Source organism: Platalea leucorodia (genome assembly GCF_965183815.1).
Source record: "Platalea leucorodia genome assembly, chromosome: 4".
NCBI classification, from domain to species: Eukaryota; Metazoa; Chordata; class Aves; order Pelecaniformes; family Threskiornithidae; genus Platalea; species Platalea leucorodia.
In genome coordinates this window covers 118,639,101-118,661,021 of record NC_138826.1, presented here as the reverse complement: position 1 = coordinate 118,661,021, position 21,921 = coordinate 118,639,101, and the positions used below count along the sequence as shown (strand labels likewise).

General features: G+C 40.7%; 1 protein-coding gene across 4 annotated transcripts in view; it reads left to right on the top strand.

Moving 5' to 3' along the window:
• Nucleotides 1–21,921, top strand: part of SEMA3D (semaphorin 3D) — a 143,898-nt gene that overhangs the window by 110,121 nt on the left and 11,856 nt on the right. For all 4 annotated transcript variants that reach the window (XM_082308691.1, XM_082308690.1, XM_082308689.1 and 1 more), the window contains exons 12-16: nucleotides 10,779–11,001; nucleotides 14,661–14,749; nucleotides 16,438–16,479; nucleotides 17,736–17,893; nucleotides 20,077–20,141. In XM_082308691.1, coding sequence (XP_082164817.1) covers nucleotides 10,779–11,001; nucleotides 14,661–14,749; nucleotides 16,438–16,479; nucleotides 17,736–17,893; nucleotides 20,077–20,141 — 577 coding nt within the window. The remainder of the gene's footprint in view (nucleotides 1–10,778; nucleotides 11,002–14,660; nucleotides 14,750–16,437; nucleotides 16,480–17,735; nucleotides 17,894–20,076; nucleotides 20,142–21,921) is intronic.

Sequence of the window (21,921 nt, the reverse complement as noted above, 5' to 3'; positions counted from 1 at the left end):
TAAGCACCTGATGATAACAGCTCTGAGAAAAAGGTCTTATAAAAATCTTTAGGACCTTCATACCCAGTAGATTTCTGTAGGAGTTTGTCTGCCCAAAGACTGAAAAGGGAAGTGGATTTTACTGAAGAAAGCTCTCGGAACAAAGATGTCTGTAATATTTGCTATGAGTATAAGGAAATGTATTTCTGCATAGTTATTTATCTTTTGTCTTAGTGAGCTGGACTACTTTCAGACTTCAGCATACTTCAGACTCAGTTTAATATAGGGTATTGAAATGAGTAGATTCACGCCATGCTCTCATCTTATAACAGGCTATGCCAAACCTCTGGATATGAACAGATTTAGGCTGGGATCTGAAAAAGTAGTGCAGTGCTCAAAGGCAAAGAAAAGAAGCAACGTGCTACACCCCTGCAGAACACTGCAGTGTGAATACTGAAATGTTCTTCGTTAAAGATTAATTTCATCATTCCTTGCCAGCTATGGGGTGGTTCAGGAATGCTCAGAACAAAGCCAAAGAGGGATGATCTATCCTTTTTTAGGTTACTGGAACATTTTTTAAATTTAACCTCTACCTAAGTGTTGCCTACAGTTAGCACAGTCAGTACTGAGCTGATTTTATATTTCTTATATTTTAAGTTACTGACGAAGTCTAAAAATGGCTATACTAGGAAATGCATTTCCTTTGATGTTTGGCTTTGAGAGAGGCATTGACTTCCTTTCAGCATTTATACAGAAGCAGGAGAATTCTTACCCTAATTTAACTTTCTGTTCAGTTGCCTTTATCTCTTAAGTAAATAAAGCTGTTCACTATAGAGGCTGTGACCACTTTGATATTGAAATTTGGACAAAATGCTTCCTGTGGCAATTTGTGTCAGAGATAAACTCCCACCATGACCATGATATCATGCCTTCGCAATGCTGAGCAGCGTGCAGGCAGCAGGAGCCCCTGCCTGCCCCGGGTGCTGGTGCTGCGGCGTGGTCCGCCTGCCCTCTGGCGTCGTTGGAAGACCCCTGAACAGAGTGACTGGGGCTCTCCGGCACGCTCCATACCACTGATGCTGCAAAACGTACATCTCTCTTATTCTAACTTCTCCCAGTGGTATTAAAGAGCAAGTGGAAATAATGGAAATTAAACAGAGGCAAGGCTTCAAATCCATTTCAATTTTGAAGCTAAAAAACAAACAAACAAACAAAAAACAACGGAAAAAACATGCAGCAGGCAGCCCTGGCACAAAGGCCGATTTGTAAACCAAGGGAACTTTTGCTCTTTAGATGTTTAAAAATTGGACTTTCATGTCTGCAGCTGTCCCCAGATAGCAAATCCAGTTTTCTTCCAGTCTCTTAGGGTTTCACCCAGGAAATTATCCATTGATAAAGAAATCATCAAGGACTTTCTTTAGAGTGTTCTGTATTCTGAAACAGAGTTTTCATAATGCCCTCCCAGTAATCACAGAAGCCATTTGAACAAGATTTTCAGTGAATTAGGAGGAAAAAAACATTTCTAGCCTATCTATTTAGCTGTAACAATTGCAGTATCAGAGCAACTCACAGTGCCCATTTGGAAATTCTGATGGGATACAAAGGAGTCACCCTCATTTCATTGATGGTGAGTAGATGTCATTAAGCTCAGATTTTTAGAGGAATGTCAGTGTTTAAAGATGCAAATTAACACTTAGTCTGATCTACTACAGAACCTAGGACTCTAGCTGCAATCCAAGGCAACACCAAATATTTTTGATAGATCTGGATATTTTACTAATTTGCCAAAGGTTCAAAACAAAGCTCTGGATCAGAAAAGTAAGATTCTTGCAGTCTAAGTCACTTCTTAGCTACAAGAAGAAACAGCCCAGAACATTGCCTTTGTCCATCTGAAGAGTTTTATGTCTCAGTTCTTTCCAAGCCAGCTCTGAATATGGCCCTGAGCTCCTGAATTCTTTCTGTATTTTTCTTAAAACAAGTTCCCTTACAAGCCTTCAGATTCTCCTGTGATCTTTTTCATCTTTTTCTCTCTCTATTGTTTTTTCTTCCTTTCTTCAGTGAAACCCCTTCCTTTATTTCTTCTGCTAATCCAGTGCATAGGCTAATCGAGATGTGGTGTCCATCCCATTGGGACTTGGCTGAGCCACAGAGAAATGCTGTCTGCCAAAAAGCCTCCCCCTTTCCTCCTGTCTGGTTAGTTTTGCTGCTTTAATAAGTGTGTTCATAAAACATGAAGGGTTGCACAGGTTTCCCTTGTTATTTTTAGACTTATCTTCCTCTTTCACCTGATTTTTTATGGGATAGACTGCATTCTTTGCTTCTCCAATTTCTCTCTCCTTTGATCTCCCCACTATAAATGGGGCTGCTTAATTAAGTGAAATGTTTCACTTTATGGGTTTATTTTCCTGAGAAAGCCTCCTCCACCTCCTCTTACTTACCAACCTGTTTTCCCCGACATGAATCACCTTTCAATTCATAGCAGTCTTTCGAAACACTGCAAACCCCGTCACCTTTCCTGCTGGCAGAGGGCGGCAGAGAATTGTGAAGTGCCACCTGCAAAGTCAAGTTCACTCACCTAGCAGGTCTCAGCCCAGCTAGCGTCAGATTAATGCTTTCTTATGTCAGCCTTTTCTATCAACAACACAGGTGTGTTAAATGGAAAAGCAATACAAAGTGCTCAAGACAAACACTAGAACAGGGTAGAACAAATCTTGCACATCCAGTGGGATGCAAACTCTATCTTAAAAAAAAAATGGGCACTTCAAATTATTGGTAGGGAGGTTTTTTTGTTTTTTGTTTGTACTTCTTGTGGCTGGGGTGGAGTGAGGTTGATTTCATTTAAAATTCGTGCTGTTTGTTTGTCTCCTGCAGAACCTGACTCATTCCCCTCTCCCCTGCCCTCTTCCAGGCTTGCTCTGAGTAGCTGCAAGGTTAGCGTGAAAGTATCCCTGCTGAGTGTCCAGTCTTTCTGGCACAACCTACTCATCCTGTAGAGAAGCACTAAGGCTTTTTGCAGGCATGTCCAAATGCAAAATGTATTGTGCAGCTCTGATCAGACTACAGAGAAGAAGCCACACAGTATTTAAGCTACTCAGGAACCCAAGTTTCATCTTCAGAATGGCTTGTGGCTGAATCTGCAATGACACATAAGTGCCTATGCCCTGAGAGTCATCTCTCAGCTGTCATCTAATCCACAGAAGATCATAAACCTATAAGTACCCCATTTTTTAAAGTACTTCTGGGCATCTTGGAAGCTCACACCAGTCCTCGGTGTTATATCTTAACCCCTCAGGACTCAGACTTTGCAGTTCTTTATAAAATCTACAAGTAAAGTTCAATGTGTTGGGTGTGTGGGAGGTCCCCGTTTAACAAAGAAGTGACTAGTTGAAGGTAGTTCTTCTGTTTCTCTGCTTTTTGCTTGATGGATCAGTGATAAGGGAACTTATTTAGAGCTTGGAAGAGTTTACATTACATCGTAGGAGAATGCTGACTACAAGGCCATATCTCCTTGCTAGTTAAATATTCATTCACTGAGAGCTTGGGAGAAAAGGACCATGTGGTTAATTCATTCACTCTGAGGGAGGGTCTGGTGCTCCAGTTCCTACTGCACTTAACATAAAATAGAGAGATTTTCAGAGGAAAACAGATCTTTTCCCTCCCTGGTTAACATCTGAGCAACATTCTTAGTACTTTTGGCTAAGCAGAGAGGTAATTATCCCATGAAAAGTGAAACACCTTCAACAGGAGGGTGGGAGGAGCTCCCAGGATGGCTCTGGTCCACATGCCTGAAATGAAGGGACACCTCCCTGAGGAGTGAAGCCCAGACTAAGACATCTAATTGACCGATATGGGAGAGATTTAAGAAATATTTCACTCCTAAATGTTTCACACTGGCTACTTCAGATGCTCCCAAGAGAGTGACTTGCTGGTGTGGTGCTTAGTTCTCCTTGTGAAATGCATAAAAATTCCCAGCCTGAACATTGCAAAATCTGCCAAGCACATGCCTACTGTACTCAATATTATCAAGTCCCTGTTGTGTATCTAGCCTATGGGTGTTTGAGTCTCATTGTTAAGTGGCTGTAAGGCTCAGTGTGACAAGTAACTTTTAAATTGGGATTTTCAACGCATTTGAAATAGAAACCCCTTTGAAGCTCACAGGGAGCACCATTCTGTTTTAAAATTGTCAGTAGACAACAGTACTGCTGAACTAAAGATGCATCATTAAATGAAAGGGATTTTTTTTTTACATACCTTACAGCTAAGTTCCCAAATAATTGTCACAATTTTAATAGGTGTTAGATCCAGCAGCTCTTACTGACTTCACTGGATGGTGTGAAGCACTATGCATTTTGGCAAATTGGAGGTTTATGTAGAAGCCTAACTTCTGGCACTAGCTTTTGAAAATCTTGGCCAGGGTTCCCACATGATGTTAACACAGTCACACCGTATGTCTCAGTATTGTGTGAGATCTACACATCCAGCACTCTTCTAAGCTGCAAATTTAATAAGACAAGCGAAAAAAAGAGAAAAGCTTGCGTATGTGCGGTGTGGCTAAGTTAGTGTGTATTTGCTTTTATTTGAGAAAGATTAGCCTTAGTTTACCACCTCCTGATTACATTTGGATACAAATAAAAGGTGAGGGAATAAAAAGCATCTTTGTAGATTGTCTGGGATCAGGACTTAGTCCAGGGTGATTATTGTCAAATCGAGCTCACACAGAAGGCACTGGAAAAACTGTAAGTAACTATTGAATTGATTCTTTAAAAGTTTTGTGCCACAGAGTTTACACAGCAGTTGAATAGAGATGCCCTTAGCACTTTCAACTCTGTTTCTGTTGTTTGTTGGATATTTTTCTTTTTTTTTTGTTGTTTTGTTTACTTTTCATTTCTTAACATCTATATTTGTATCAAGGTATCATTCATGGCAGTGAAGGCCTAAGCAACCTTAGAAGAATAAATTATATGGTAAATAAGTTTCTTGCAGGATTCTTATCTAGCAGTACTAATTTTACTAATTTAATGTGATTCGTTTTTCTTGATCTCAGCTATCTAGAAGAAAAGCATCAAATCTGAGCTAGTTGTTCAGACTTCTCTATCAAAAAGAAAGGGATAGGCACCTCCTCTGTGCAGTTCACACAAAGCCAAGATAAGAATCTAGGTCAGGTGAGAGGTATCCCACCCTGCTGCAAAAGCAGAAGATGCTGAAAGAGCACAGTGATGGTGTTATAAGAACTTTTATGGAGCCAGATTCTCTTGTAGTCTACATTAAACAACCCTGCCAACCTACTCCTGTGACATTTGATATAAATGCAAATCTCTTGTTGTCTCCAATGGGAGACATCACATATCTGAGACGGCATCTGGTGCTTATGATATGAATAAATGTCCCCTGTGAACTGGGCAGAGAACACCGATATCATTATCATGAGACATGCAACAGGATGTGAGCTCACATTTTCAGAGGTGAAAGGCTGCTTCACTCACCCACTTGGCCATGCAGCCTTTACCATCATACATCCTATTGATTGCTATGAAAGGAAGCACAAGCCTACAGGAATTGTTCTGCAACTATGGGTGGACATAGTTTTAAACAGCTGCCTGAGGACTTTGCCAAAGGGTGGCCAAAATGAATTTTTCATTCCCCTGTTCCATCCATCATGCCACAGTGAGTGATGCCTCTGGAAATAGCTCCCTTGGCCAAGCATAACAGGGTCACACCTGCCCAGCTGTTCTTGGTGGTCATGCTGTCTTAGGATGGGGTCCAAAGCCCACTGAAATAATTGGAAAAGGCCCTGTTGACTCAAGCGGATGTTTGGATCAGACCCTTAGCCCTTGTTTCTAGTAAATTAGCTGCACAAGCTGGCAAACATTTCCCTATATCATGCATGGTAGGGTTTGGGCCTTTGGGATTACTGTAACAACTTTATAGTTCTGTATTGGTAGATATTTTATCCTAGTGGTTTTAGTAAGTGATGTCATTGCTCTCATCTTCCTCTGTTGATGCATTTTTGGCAAAAATCTAGGACATCTTTAAGACCCATGGGGCTACTCCCATTTTTCACATAGAAATAGACTTCTGGGATTGAGCTGTGAATAGGTGAGCAATCAATGAATTTCCAGAAGATGCAGACTGTAACTGAGAGTAGTGAGTGAAAACATGAACCACAGAAAATGCACATATAAGGGAAAATCAGCTTCTAGTACACAGTGAGGGGGAAGAGAGTTATTGCATGGTTGGGGAAGTGAAGAAATGCATTTTTTTCTCATCCTGTATAGAATAAATTGATGCAAAATTTTGATCCAAGGCAATTAAAGCACATGTGTTTCTTTCTATTGATTCCAAAAAAGTTTGGTTCTGCCCCTGCAAAGATAAACATGCTTTTGACATCAGTACGGGTTTTGAGGTCTGGTTCTGGTATAAGTAGCAAAGACTCAGACCTTTGTTGTTCTAAAGGTAAGGAGAAATGTTCATTCCGGAGGTACTGCTTGTGTAAAAAGTGTGCACGTGATTTGGTTTCTGTGTAGTTATTGTGCTGTCTGAATCATTTATCCTGTATTATGGTTCACTTTATTTTTTTACCCCAAAGTCAAAAATCAAAATTGTTTTTTGTCGCTGCCTTTCTGTAGTCTCTTTTGCTATATAATACAAAAGCGTGTGTTTCTTTGTGAAATTATTTAACTGATATTGTTATCTTCAAAAATGAAGCTGACTAGAGCCCACCTCAAGGGTGCAACCTTGCAAAGACTTTAATTTGTGAAAACACAGCAGAAAACAGAATGTGGGAGATCATACCCAGCAAGGCAGAATGTGAACTTCTTACAGAAAAGCTGGCATAAAACCCCTAGGGATAACTCACTGCAATATATATTTCCAATTGAACCATTTTTTCAGTAGGACTTTCCTCCTCTTCTTTTTCACTTGTATTAAACTGTATTTCCAAGGGATGTCCTTTGAGCAATTATCACAGGACAACAATACAAACCCATCTTTTTTTTTCTTGTCAGTTCTTTCACAGCTGTACATTAAATTGTATAGTGACTGAATATGCAATGCAGTATGTCTTAATTCAAATTGGCACAGGCTTACTGTCCATGGAGGAATTTTCAAAATATATTAGGTGATTCAGGACCCTAAAACCTATTTTCAATAAACAGTTTCAGAGCCTTTACGAAGATGAGGATACAGATTGAAACAACGTTAAGTAAGTGGGCACTTGCACAAAATCTGTTAGGTCCCTAGATAGCCCTAAAAATCAGTCCAAGTAAGGAATGGAAATAGGTTGTACACTCTTTAATCACTCAGGCTACAACTCTGTTAAATAAAACCAGAGATCAAGTTCAAGTACAGACCCATAGTCACCGTACTGTTTAATGCTAGGATGGGCTTTGCCACTGTTTAGGCATGCTCCAAATGGTACCCTCCCTGTGGCCATGCTGTGGCGGTGTTTGGGGTCTAAGGTAGACCATGAACTGCCCCCAACAGGCATTTCAGATGTGGCCGTAGATGTGGATGTAGAACATCAGTTGGTCTGTGCTTCACTGGCCTGTTTTGTTTCTGAATATACAGGTAGTCTCTGATACTTTTGAGAATGTCATCCGCAGTCAAATTTTTGTTTAACTAGTTCCTATTGGCTTTGCCTTTAGGGTATTTATGCAGGTGCATGTTCACATAGAACTGTATATGATGAGAATAATTCTGCATTGTATTAGCTGAATTTACTGCATGAAGAATTCATCTCTAAGCATGTACACACAACACCTGTATGCGCTGGGCAGAGGCTACATTCTCTTTTTAGCAAGCACTACCACAGAGTGTGCTGTGTGCATCTGTCAGCCCAGGAAGAGAACAGGCAGTGGAAACCCACGGGAGAAAAGGGTCCAGGCTGGTCCTGAGCCTGTGGAGACGGATTCACTACTAGTGACTGATGTTGTGTAGCAGTGAGAAGGGAGTTTGCCAGCAATGGAGGAGGGACATGCTCAGCCCTTGGCGCTGTGTGTGTTGTTCCTAATGCAAATGTTTTGGATAATGCCAAACCTTACATAGTGGAACAAATCCTAACCACAAGCCCTCAACTGGCACCATAGATTGAATACATGTCAAACTGGAGATTTGGGAATGTGAACTAAAGTCTCCTCTGCCAAAATTAGCCATGAAGGAGGATTGTAGAGCAACTTCACCACAAATCTTAACTTTTTCCGGGCATACTACAAAGGCATTATTTAATCACATTTCATTCTTCACAGGCTGTGTTATGGCTCCACCTGGCAGGAAACACAGGGATTACTTAGTTAAAAATACTGTTAAAAAAGAAGCAATCATCAGTTTCTATGTAAAAAGCTGTCACCAACTGGAATAGTGTTTCCAGTTCGTCTTATCCAGGATTTGTTGTGCCCCATTAATACGTCTAGATGCCTCCAGATTCAAAAGAGAAGCTTTCTCAGACTCAGATTAGAGACTGAGTGTAAAACAAGGGGCAGAAAAGAGAAGGAAGGGAAGCAGACATAGGTGAGCATGAGAGATGATGAGTCACCAACATGACCGACCTTGCAGATATATTCCTGGGCTCACCCCAAAAGGCACAAAAGGGAAAAATTTGAAGGAGGTTGAAGAAGTAGGTTTGTGGGTGGTCTTCAAGCAAGATGTGTGAGAACCAACTTACTTTGTGTAAGCCAAAGAAACAGCTGAATTGATCAGTTTGTCGGGATGGGTCTATTAGAGGTGGGAGCCAACCCCAGCAATAAATGAGTGACACTGGGGAAGTGTCTGAGGGAGTGAATGCTGTAGCAGTTGTCTGGACTAGAAGAGGATGTGACTGTGCTCTTCAAAGCCAGAGAAAAGGGTGATGCAGCAGCCAAGTCGTGGGCCTGGGCAAGATTTTAAGCTATGTGGATGAGTAAGGAAAGTCACTTCTGAGAAATAATGAGCTACAGAGATCATCTAGCATCTGGAGAATCTGCCTTTTTTAGAAAAAAAATAAATGGGAGGCATAGGGGGTGCAGTTTACTGAAAAGTTATGGCCTCTGATTTCAGACCATATACAGGGAAAAGAGAGCTGTGGGTATTTCAGTCTGGAAAAATGAACATGGTTAAATCATTTACTATGGGCCTTCTGCCACAGTAACTCTGAGCGTATCTCCCAAGAGAAACCAAGCCATTAGCCTAATGTCAGGGCACACTGGTGAGGATCTTGCCCAGTTCTGGCTCACTGCATCAACAGGGCAGAAACTCAGCCTGGATAAGAGAAATAAAAAAAAAAAAAAAAAAAACAAAACAGAAAAACTTTGATCTGTGAGATCTTGCATTTTAAATACTTGAGATTATCCCATGATAGCCACCGGAGGGCACTCTAGACTTGCTATTGAAAACCATTACACTGATACCTGCACTAGTTCAGCATGTAGCAAATTTAACTGCATATTGATACCTGTGTCTTGAAATGAGAGCTAGACAGCATGACAGGTGTCCTTCACTCCAGACTTGATTTCCTTGTCTTTGTAAAATATCCAACGTGATAAGGCACCTGTGAGTGGGGCAAGGAATGAGGAGGTGAAATTCGTTGCAAATGTACTGAGCCCATTATGAGAATTTCTCTGGTTTTAAAGCAATGCTTTCAAAACATGAAATAAGGGTGACCAAGTGCTGCTTTGGGATGAGAAAAATAAGTAAGCAACCTGATTTCTTACTGGCTTCAGATGTATTCTCACAGAAAACTTGATTTCTACTTGAATATGAATTTGTGACATTCATAAGGCCAAATTTCCAAAGTGGCCTACACTGATGTCATCTATTATGCTGTTGTATACAAGTGGTTTCTAAATATTTAAAGAAAAAATAGATATTTTCCTATATTATTAGATTGTTCATGGCTAAATTTTGCTGGTCTCAACATATGATTAAAAAAAAAAAAGTTCAAAGTGCATCACAGTACTGAATGTACTGCTTGAATGTTCATAATAATAATGTATTTTTATTATTGGTGATAGTGGTATGAATATTAAGGCATGTCTCATAGTCTCATCAGGAACACTGCTATATGAAGAAACATAAAGGGTCTTGACTATGGTCTTAAAGACCATTTGGAGGTAAAACTCGAAAAATTTGTGTAGCTTTTAATAGTTTGTATTTACAGATATGTTAATGCAATAAATATGAATTCATTCACATTTTATCTAACATCAGACAACTTCTCTTTTCTAATGCTGTCTTCTTTTCCTCAGTATCTTAGAGAACATAAGGAAGTTCATCTCCCCTCTAAGTTTTGATTTAGGTTACCAAAATCTCTGACTGAGAAAGAAGAAAAGCCTATAAGGATTTTTCTTCTTGCTTATATCTATAGGTAGTTGCAGGTGTGGGCATATGACTAACAGGAACAGAAGATTTATAACTCTGAGTAGTAGTACAACTGAGTGAGATGAAACAAATTAACAAGTTTTGGGTGGTTTTAAAAGATAAAGGAGAATAGGTGGGAGCAGGATAAAGGAAAATGAAGATGAAGGGGAAGAGCTTTTGAAGAGAGGTAAAAATAAAAAGAGAAAAGGCGAGAGTGGAGAAACGAGGGAGAAAATGACCCTTTGAAGAACCACAGGATCACGCACCACCAATGTGCTCCCATGCTTTCAAATCAACACTGAGCTTTTTCAATTGTAAATCAAATTACCAACCACTGGAAAATGTGCTTTACAAACTGAAATAGCTGATCTGGACCAGGAAGCTTTCCTACTACACAAAGAAACCTACAGATTACTTGTACTTCTTTCCTAATATTCCTCTCAACTTCTTGTTCTCTCTCTTTCATTCAGTGTCCAAGCAAAACCTATGATCCACTCATAAAGTCTACCAGAGACTTCCCCGATGAAGTCATTAGCTTTATTAAACGCCATCCACTGATGTACAAATCCGTTTACCCAGTGACGGGAGGACCGGTATTCACTCGAATCAACGTGGACTATCGTCTGACTCAGATTGTGGTGGATCATGTCATGGCAGAGGATGGGCAATATGATGTTATTTTCCTAGGAACAGGTATGAGAGAGGTCTTCCACTATCATTCTGCACAAACCACATCCTTTAAGAACACTTTTACTCCAGCAGGTCCTGAATGAACCTGTTGATTAACATCTTTTTCCTATGCATGCAGCTTCAGGAAGTATTTAGATGCTTCTGATTCTGTACCATCTTCTTCATGCAAATGCTAAGGTTAGATTAATTTGTCAGCTCAAGAGATTGCTACTATTGGGATTTTAATGCCTCCTGGTCCCTAGGTGATAAACCAGTTAAGGGTCAGAGTACCTGTACTTTCTTAGCCTCCAAGTACCATTCAGTACCTTTCTTTGTATTACGTGGTAGTCTGGCTCCAATTCCTGCTGGCAGCACATCAATAACCAATTAAAAGAAAAAAAATTAACCTCAATACCTTCAAGGAGTACTTCCTGTTATCAGCAGTGACATGGTGCTTCAGCATTAAATCTCATGTGAACAGCAAAGAAGGATTTAAAATTGAGCCTAAGGCATCAATTCCACTTAAATACTTTTAAAGATATAACTTGGCAACATGAATAGCTCCAAACAAGAGGACCAGGATTAAACAGAGAGGTTAAACTACTCTGTCGGGGAAGAAACCTGCTTTGCAGTTTTTCTATGGATAATTATGTGTCTATTTACATTTTTATGATAGTTATATGCCTTAAGGAAAAAGTCTAGTTTTACCATAGTAATTTAATTTAGAATCACTGGATGAATCACCCAACAGCACAGAATCATAGAATCATAGAATCGTTAAGGTTGGAAAAGACCCTTAAGATCATTGAGTCCAACTGTTAACCTAGCACTGCCAAGTCCACCACTAAACCATGTCCTCAAGCACCACATCTACCTGTCTTTTAAATACCTCCAGGGACGGGGACTTAACCACTTCCCTGGGCAGCCTGGTCCAGTGCCTGACTACCCTGTTGGTGAAGAATTTTTTCCTAATATCCAACCTAAACTTCCCCTGGTGCAACTTGAGGCTGTTTACTCTCGTCCTCTCTCTTGTTACTTGGAAGAAGAGACCGACCCCCACCTTGCTACAACCTCCTTTCAGGTAGTTGTAGAGAGCAGTAAGGTCTCCCCTCAGCCTCCTCTTCTCCAGACTAAACAACCCCAGCTCCCTCAGCTGCCTCTCATAAGACTTGTGCTCTAGACCCTTCACCAACTTCATTGCCCTTCTTTGGACACGCTCCAGCACCTCGATGTCCTTCTTATGGTGAGGGGCCTAAAACTGAACACAGTACTCGAGGTGCGGCTTCACCAGTGCCAAGTACAGGGGCACTATCACCTCCCTAGCATGATACGCTAAGAAATATTAACATACGTATTCATAATATTTCTGAAGTAATAATCTACCATCTTAAACCACTGAAATTTCATGTTCTTAATCCACAATTTGACATTCTCTCACTAGTAATATGTCTTAAAAAGCACTTCTCACTGGTAGATCTGAACACTTTAATAAGGAGTTCATTGCTTTTATCACCATTTCACAGCAGATGAAACTAAAGTACATGGAGGTGAAAAGGTTTATCTGAGGGCAGTGGTTGAGCTACTGCCATGAGCTGCAGGGACATAAAGATTCCTGTTTGAATCCTACCCCAGTGCTGTTGGGTTGCACAGCATTTTATCTGGCCTATAAGCAAATTTGGTGTCATATAGTACAGTTTGATAGGTATGGATATTCTGAAATGATTTGGGGAAAGGAGTGAATTGTCACAGAGCATTGGCTCTTATAAAGTGTGGGTTGTCTCAGCCTTCAAGAGCTTCCCAGCTGCATTATCACATACGCGAGTCCAGAGATAGCCTCTCTCTTGGATCGTTTGTCTTTCAGCTCAACCCCTCTCACAACTCTTGTCTTCCAAAAAAAGATATTGTGAGATTCTCTCTATGATCCCCACAAGTCAAGTACAGCAGTGTCAGAGAGAAAAGCACAGTTTCATAAAAAAAAACATTAAAATGCTGTTTGCTCCCCTGCTGCCTAAGGCTGGGAATAAGCTTTAGCCATTATGATGGAAAATCCTTGTTACTTCCTGAATGCAATCTTTAATATAGTCAACAGAGAAGGAAAGGGAACACATTCCCAAGCTGTGAGATACCTAGGATTTGGGAGTACTCACTAAAACTTACTTTTCTTCTGATAATAGTGAGAAAAAGTAATTAAAAACTTAGCTGTCAGAAAAGATGAGTTCACTAGCTAAAATGTACAAAATATGCTTTTGATGGCTATAGAGGTTGCTTTCAGATGTTTGCTATCCCCCACTATAAAATTTGTCATAGGTATAAGATTATGTTGAGAGACCAGCAACTCGAATACTCCCAGGTTAACTGTTACTACCCAGTACCAATGCTAATTCTTTCAGAATTTCATTCTGAACTCTGGTTCAGAGTTGTCAAGGCCAGCACGTACCATACAGTCACTAGATGGCACTCCATAATATGAAGATATTTATTTATCTGCAGTGCCTTCCCTAAAAGTGAGTTTTCTTTTCCAGAAGCACATGTTTTTGTTCTATTTTATCCTCTAAACTCATCCTATGGAAAAAAATAAACTCGAAGATAAAATTTCAAATATTATGTAGAGAGACTGAACACAGATATACCAAATAACCCAGGAGGTTTTGAGCAGCAGATCAGAAGCTTATTATATATTTGAATGTATGCAACCAACTTGTACATATGCAGGCTTTGGCAATTATGTCAAACAAACAAACTAAAAAAGGTCTAATGCATAAGGCAAACTGAAATAATTTTGGCTTTGATTGGTCATATGATATTCAGTAGTTTGGGAAAACAGAAATGAAAATCTCATTCTTTCCAATATAATGCATTATTTTTCATCATTTCAATACTATGTATGGTGCTTAGAACTAAGCTGTGCTGTGTCGTTTCCACGCTGCACATCCCAGCACCCAGCCTACTTGCCCTGAGCAGTTTTTAAGGGTTCTTTTTAAGGCCGTTCAAGATTCACCAATGTGTAATGGTCTGAGATGAAGTGAGCAGCTATTTTTTCACCAAGCAGGAATCCGGGTTAAAATTGATGAACAGATTTAACTTTAAAAAATTCTCTAGATAACTCCAAAGGCATAATTTCTGTAATGATTAAATTAAGATTTTGATGTTGAATGGAGAGTTTCTTCAAAAATTTCCTAAAATTAAAAGATAAATGAAAAAAGTGCCTTGCTTAATGCCCCACATTAAAATGAAACCTACTTCTGATTAAGGTGCTATACTGGATGAAAATTAATTCTATAAAAAAGAGGAAGTAATTTTCTGCTAATTTAACCCCCTAAACTGGATATTTTTGGGGTCAGTTGGGCCCCAATGCTGGCTCAAGCAAATGTGCAGAAACTTCTAGCTGGCAGCATAGATGTGCTTGTCTACGTTTGTGTGTGTGTTTGCGTTCGTGTTTGTGTAGCAGGAGAGTTAGACCACCGCTGCCAGGAACAGCTTACAATTGTGTTGGCTCAGCCATACAGTAAAACCATAAATGCGTTGTATAGAGCTATGTAGATAGCAATAGATGCAGATAGGGATAGACGTTGTTTGAAGGCTAAATCCTTGATGCATTAGCTTTATCTTCAGGGCATGAAACGGAGTGGCACATATGTACCAAAACATAACTGTGGGTTTTACGTTATGAACATTTGTTTCAGACATAGGCACAGTCCTGAAAGTTGTGAGTATCACAAAGGAGAAGTGGACTAAGGAGGAGGTGGTCCTGGAAGAGCTGCAGGTATTCAAGGTAAGCATTAACAGCCACAACATCAATTAAATATTATTCAGGGGACTTTAAGGCCCAAACTTGCTTTTTCTGTCTGGTTGTTTGTTTACTGGAACTAGTTCAAGTTTCCAGAGGGACACTATGTAAATTTTTAAATGCCTTGGTATTCTCTGGGTAAGTCAATTGAAAAAAGTCCAGAACCAAACAGACCATGATTTTTCAAACTCATAGAAAGTTTCATGTATCCTGCCTTGTTCTAGTTTGAAATCTTTTTATAAGCCCAAATTTTTTTATTAGTAGTATTTTATTTTTAATGCCACTTTTTCTGTTGTCTCAGCTTTGGGACTATTCTTAAGACAGTTGTAATTATTTTAAAACAAACAAACAAAAACCAAAATTCCACAGATGGAGAGAAATTCTTTAAAATAACAGCTTTAGGAGTTGAAAACATGAAGAAAATAAAACAAAGTTAGTTTTGATTATCAATTTTTTTTAATTTATTGGTGAAGGCTGACTCAACTTTTTTGACCATTTTGATTTGGTTATTGTGGCTGAGTGATAAAGAAGAAAAGTAACCAGAGCCCTACTAATACCAATGACTTCGTAAACTGAGCTTGTAAAAAGCCCAAACCTGCTTTCCGTTGCACAGGCACAATTTCTGATTAACCTCATTGCTGGTGAGAGAACTGATGTCAACATACTGTTACAGTAGGAAAATGGAGACCTGTGTCTTCTCTACTGATATTCTTTTCCATTTAGTAGCTCCTTCTTCATTCTTTGCATTCTCATTTTGCTTTTTTCCAGTGTTTTCCAAGTGTAAGGACAGGATCTTTAATAATTATTTCAAAGAGTATATTTCTCCATATGCTTTTTGATATGTCATGTGTATGGTGAAATTTTGATTTAAAGGATCTCCATGTCTTCTTCCCACTGTCTTGGACACCAATTATAAATATCAGTTTGAAAATTTCAAAATTACTCAGTGGCCTGCCAAGTAATCGGCAGTTTCAGTATGTGCACCAATTTGCTGCATTCTTAAAACATTACGTCAAGAGCCAATGTACAATATCATATTTAGAACAAAAAAAAAGGTTATTTTTTTCCAACTCAGCAGACATTCCTTCACGTTTTTATTGGTAACATTTTATAACCGTTAACTCTATGCTTTTGAATCCAGAAAAATGAAGAGGGTGCAGGGCTGAAAAACCATCCCTTATTTCCTCGAACTGCATTAACATTTAACAATAGGCTTAGATTAATCATCTTCTATTAGGCGATAGATAATACTCTGAGCTTTGTCCTGTTCTTACATCAGTCACTGGCAAAAATTTCACTGCATCTCATAGCAGTGAAATACATCCTGGTGCAGAGGATCTGCCTATGTCTCCCTTAAATGCCATCTAAGCCTTTCAAATAGTGCTTAATAAGAACTTAACTTGATGTGAAGGATCATTGCCAGTCTCCAGGATGGGATAGATTGCAAACTCTAAGAATTAAAGCCAGTTGCCTCATAAGCAGCAGGGAAAATTTATGGGAGGTATTTTTGGAAGCATGAACTTAGTGATTTCTGGGTTTTTGTTTTTAATATTTGTTTAAACCAAGCAAATGGATCTGTAATTTTATTTACTTTTTGTATGTTAAGTTCTCTACTCTTTTTCATTAAGAACAAGAATGTGTAAACTAATAGACCTTACTAATTCGTTTTTCAGCATCCTTCATTTATCTCAACCATGGACATTTCTCAGAAGCAGGTAATCACAAGCTCGTTTAATTACTGCAGGATATGTGGTACACTGAACACTTAGCTTGTTATTTTCAGGTGACACCTGTTGCTTACTGGCCAAGCTTTCCTTGGATGACTCTTAAAATGTATCTGGAAAGAAGGAGATATGTTAGAACTTGTTTGCCTGCCTAATTCACGTTTGCTTACAAACAGTAATTTGTGTACCCAAGCTGGTAATTATTCATGGAAACAAATCTTTAGTCATATGGTAGTGGGAATTGTGAATGAAGTCAATGCACATTCATTTTCCGGATACTGGAAGTACTTCTCTCTTTACAATCTAGTACTAAATTATTATTACTATTATTGTTGTTATTTTTATTAGTAGCCAAGAGAGATCAGGGCCTCATTGTGCTAAAATTTGTGTGCACACAGACTGAAAACCTGTTCCCCTCCTCTAAAATTGCAGTCTAAATCTGGGTGGTCCAATCCTGGCAGCCACAGGGGCTAGTCCCACTTGGGAATCTCCCGATGGGAAACAGTTTTATGGCAGCTCCGAGCTCTATGATGGCTACATGCACGTTCGGGAGGCAGCGTGACACCAGTGCCATCCCTCCCTGCCCCACAGAAGTGGCCAGAGCAGCTCCGGCACAACACGCCTCCCTCACACGGGAGGAGGTATTTTGCCGTTCAGGCACGCACAGCACAGCTGGGTCCCATCTCCCCTGAAAAAAGGTGGCAGGCCAGCTGGAAGTATTGCATGAGCCAGCTCCGGCTCAACAGCAAGCACTTGGACCACCCTCGTCTCAACAGGCAATCTACTCACACGTCGGGGAGAGGGGAGTAATATTATCCCCATCCTACCTCAGGATCAGAAGCAGAAGATGAAGTTTTATTCACACAAGGTCATCCCTAGTTCCCAGATTCTTAACGTCACGGCTATCCAGCCACTTGTTTTTAAATGTGTTATTAAACCATTCTTTCCATGGTTTGCTTCTGATTTTTTATTACAGCACAAATCTAAAGGTGTAAGGGTGTTGAGTGCTGGTGTCTTTCCAGGACTGCAGTCCCCTTTCCTCTCTGCCGTGTTGTCAGGGATTGATGGGGACTAGCCAGTGCACACTGAGCCCTCAGAAACATTTTACAGTAAAGGAGGAATTCTCCGTTGTTTTGTAAAATCTGGGACAAGGTTGAAAGTCTGCTAGTGTGGTGCTGAAGAAGGGAACTTTTTAAACGGGCTACTTGGAGAATGCTCCTAATTCATTCGCTTTGCCTGATTTGCAGCAACAATTGTACATTGGTTCCAGGGATGGATTGGTTCAGCTCTCTCTGCACAGATGTCACACGTATGGGAAGGCTTGTGCAGACTGCTGCCTTGCCAGAGATCCATACTGTGCCTGGGATGGAAACTCGTGTTCCAGATATGCCCCCACTTCTAAAAGGTAAGAAAAAAAATACAACGTGCACTAAAAGATCTTGCTGCTTGCAAGAATTTTAGAGGTTCCCAATCATAACATGTTTCCTTTTTACTCAGCATGTCATTTGCCTTAAAATTTGTTCATACTCTGGCCATGTTTCACATTTCTGCTCAAGGAGTTGTGAAGACAGCATACCTTTGTTTAAGTGTGTGTGACAGTAACTCGGCTACTCCAGCTAACGTCATAAATCCATCACTTTCCTTTTTTATGCTGAATGCTTTAAGGCATGAGATGCTCAGCTGGAGATCCAGGTTGTGGCTGACTCTGCCCAAGATGGAAGACCCTCTCTTAAGCTTCTGCCTTTTGCATAGGGCACCACTGTAGTTATAAAGCGTGGTTTAACACAGCATCCCAGAGTGGTTAATAATAAAATACATTTAATTCCCTGATCTAAATGAACAAGCTTCTCCTGTCTGATTTAACTAACCCAGATAACTTGGCTCAAAGAGTGTCACTCTCATTGATTGTATTTGCAGTCTAGCCATGAGAGGGAGACAGAGATTTAAGTACTGTGATTTGACTGCACTGGGAGCAGTTTTACCACAGTGAAAGAAGCTTAATCTGAATTTTCTGTACTCACCAGCTAGGACAGCAGCATGAATCTGCATGGAGGGAGAGCACTTTGCGGTTTCTAGCAGTGCAGTACCTAAGTTTTTGAATGTGCCTCTTGCAGTTTTTGGCTGTTTTAGCCAGAACTCTAAGCTCGCTCATTGAGACTGAGTCCTTCATAGCCTCTTCATTCCCCTTTGAACGAAGCCTTCCTGACAGTAATTCTTGCAGTGAGGGTCGAAGGTTGCAGTCTGAGCTCAGGCTCTGGAATGAGACTTTCTACCTTAGGGGCTGCAGGGCTGGGACCTGAGCAATTAGACAAACCATTGAAGTTAATGACTCGTAGGTTATCGTGTCATGGTGTCAAGGAACTTTATGTGTTTTCCCTCAAAGCCAAAGCAAACTAAATTCAGAGAAGCATAAATGAAAGGCGAAAAGCAAGTGTTCAGGCTCACTGCAAAGTTAGTGACACATGAGGCTTGCTGAAGCCTGAGGTGGGCTGGGACATGGAGATTGATGGGCCAGGCTTTTTAACAGATGTGCAGTTTGGTGGGAAGGCCAAAAGTCTGTGGCTCCAAAACAAGGGATGGGTGACCGGCCTTGGGAATCCTCCAGTAGATCAGTTACTTGAATATTTTTCTTCTGTGTAGCAGCCTGTGCTTCCAGCATGTCTACAGCTTTTGCCACAGTGGATAGCTCAGCCTCGGGAACCTGCTGTCCTGCCGAGGCATTGCTCTGCACATAGGAGGTCCTGCTCTCCAGTCTCACCAATCTCCAGTGTAGCTGTGAGAGATGAACCAGTTCCTCCCTGGGTCTCCAATTCTTCTACTAAAAAATTTAAACACAAACTTTTGTTTGTAGCTCCTTGGCGATAATTGCAGTCATCCACTGAGGAAGAGTTTTGTTTTGTTTTTTAAATGCTATTACACTGAAATTGCAGTAAATCACAGTGAGTTTAAGTAACACACACAGAGGTAAGCAGGCAAGTTAGTTGTGGAAGGGAGCAGACCATCTCAGACCATTGTCTCAAGCTTTTTTGCTGTCCATAAAGATGAAAGATAATCAGATTTGTCAATTTTTTGTTACCAAATGAAAACATACACTTTTTTCTCTTCATTTTAAAGGTTGGTTTACTAGTCATTATTAACTTGGGCTGATCCTGAGCTGAATTTTGAATATCACCTGTTGAACCTCAGACCTTTTCCATGACATACAACATTAAGGATGTTTTTAGGTGTTTCCAATACAGTCCACCCCACAAGGAGACCCATGCCCCGTGCTCCTAAAGCAGATTTAGATGCTCTTTCTGTCACTATATTGCACGCTCTTTATTCTAGGCAGATTTTTTTCTCTCCCTTTTTCTCTTTCCCCTCCCAGCGGTTTTCCCAAATCACAGGCCCTTCTCTTGATGTCAATTGTACAAATCTCTCTAGGCCACATGCTGCTTTGAGGGTGAGGCTGGTTTTAGTTAAGACTGTAATTGTCAGCAGTAGGGTGGGAGCAATGCGAGTCCACATCTGCTGAGCTCCTCTGTATTTTGTTGATGAATTCCAACAATTATGCCTGAAGTGTTACAAGTTTGCATGCTCTTCCCATAGGCGAGCCAGAAGGCAAGACGTCAAATATGGAGACCCTGTTGCACAGTGCTGGGACGTGGAAGACAGTGAGTGTTTTGTACCTTTTTTGCTCTTTAGTCACTTTGACAACAGAGTTTGCTGTAAGGGTCTCCATCTGTCTGCGAAAACCTGCTGAGCCTGACAGAATAACACCATTAAAGCAGCTGCCTTTCCCACATTTCTTATATGTTACCCCTCCTGGCAGTTAAATTTGGGGAGCCAGGGCTGATAGGGGGTAGCCAGCATCGGACAGCACCCTTGCGTCCCTTACAAGCAGCCCTCCCCAGCACTCACCCAGGGGAGGAAGATGTGCCCATGATGCAAAAACATCACACACATCCCTACAAGTAGGTACCAGGACCTCCTTTCATCCAGAAACAGGAAACCCACAGGAGTGAATGGGGAACGTGCCATCTTCTCCCCTTCTGCTGCATACACTTGACACAAGTCCCAAAGCCCAGCTCTAGCTGCCAAACCAGACCCTTCCCCTCCCCACAGCTACTTAAATACTCCTGTTATTAACAAGAGCCTATCCCCCTCTCCCCATCAGCTCCCCCCTCCCTTTCCCACACCCTCTTTTCAGATGCCAAAGGGTCTGGCTTGCTCCTTTGGCAACTGTAGCACTTTTCTTACAGTGAGCACTGTCAGTATGAAATCCTGTGGTTGTGCGGCAATCTCTGCGGCAGCGTAAAATAAATGAAAAGCATTCAAAGCCAAGCTTGGGTTTGTCTGGGGCTCTTCTAGCTGCTTATTAAAGTGAACAACCCAGTCAAAACAGTATTGATTGTATCACTGCGCTGAACGTTTGATTCGGGACAAGCCACCACTTTCCATTGATCTCTGGTTATTTTCGTGCCGCTGTGGTGCTGGATGCCTGCCACAAATCTCGGCGTGAGTCACTGCAGAAATCAGAGCTGCTTGCCACAGGATCAAAGACTTAAGTCTGTTGCACAGTATAGAGGACGCTGACTGTACATGTGTGCTTGCAGACATAGTTAAAAAGTCAGGGTAAAATCTCATTTCCATTAAAGTCAATGACAAAACTCCTGTTCATTCCCAAGGGCCAGAATTTCCCCGCTTGCTGCTTACCATGGTTCTCCAAATAGTGGTATCTGAGACTGTGCAAAGCTCAAGGTTATAGAAACCCTAGCAGAAAGGCTGACAATGTCACATTTTCCTGGAAGGATAAAGAGATACTGGAAGAGCTGGCTTCACTAGGCAAATGTAAAATGACTTAGCACAGAAGTTGGTATTAATCCTTTGCCCTGATGTAGCCCCACCAACAGAAATTTTATCCATCTGGGGATGACCCCTGCGTGCCATAAAACCATGAAGCTGACTTGTGCCACTCCAGGCTCTTGGCTTATTTATGCCATTTGTGATAATTAGTAACATTATGGGCCCAAACCTATTTAAATTCAGTGCTCCACTGTGTGAGATTCCTTCCCAGAGACTTCATTGGCTGCATGAAGTTGTTTGGCTCTACTGAAATCTCAGTGGCACAGTGAAATAAAAGAAAAGCATTTAATGCAAAGAGCTTGAATTTCTATAGATCTCATATAGGCACTTATTATATTGAAAAAAACTATCCAAAATTGTATTCATTTTATTGCTGAGCTAACTTCGGATTTGGGAGACACCACTTCTTTCACCTTCCTTTCTGTTATTGGCAGGGTGTAAAAACAACTTTAGTCTGATGGTAAGGCAGATAAGACACAGATAAGACATACTGGAAAGGGAAATGGAGATGCAGAGATTGGAAATTACTTGCTCAGGTTTACAGAAGGCCAAGAAAGGAGCCCAGATCTGCTCATGGCTCCTTCAGTG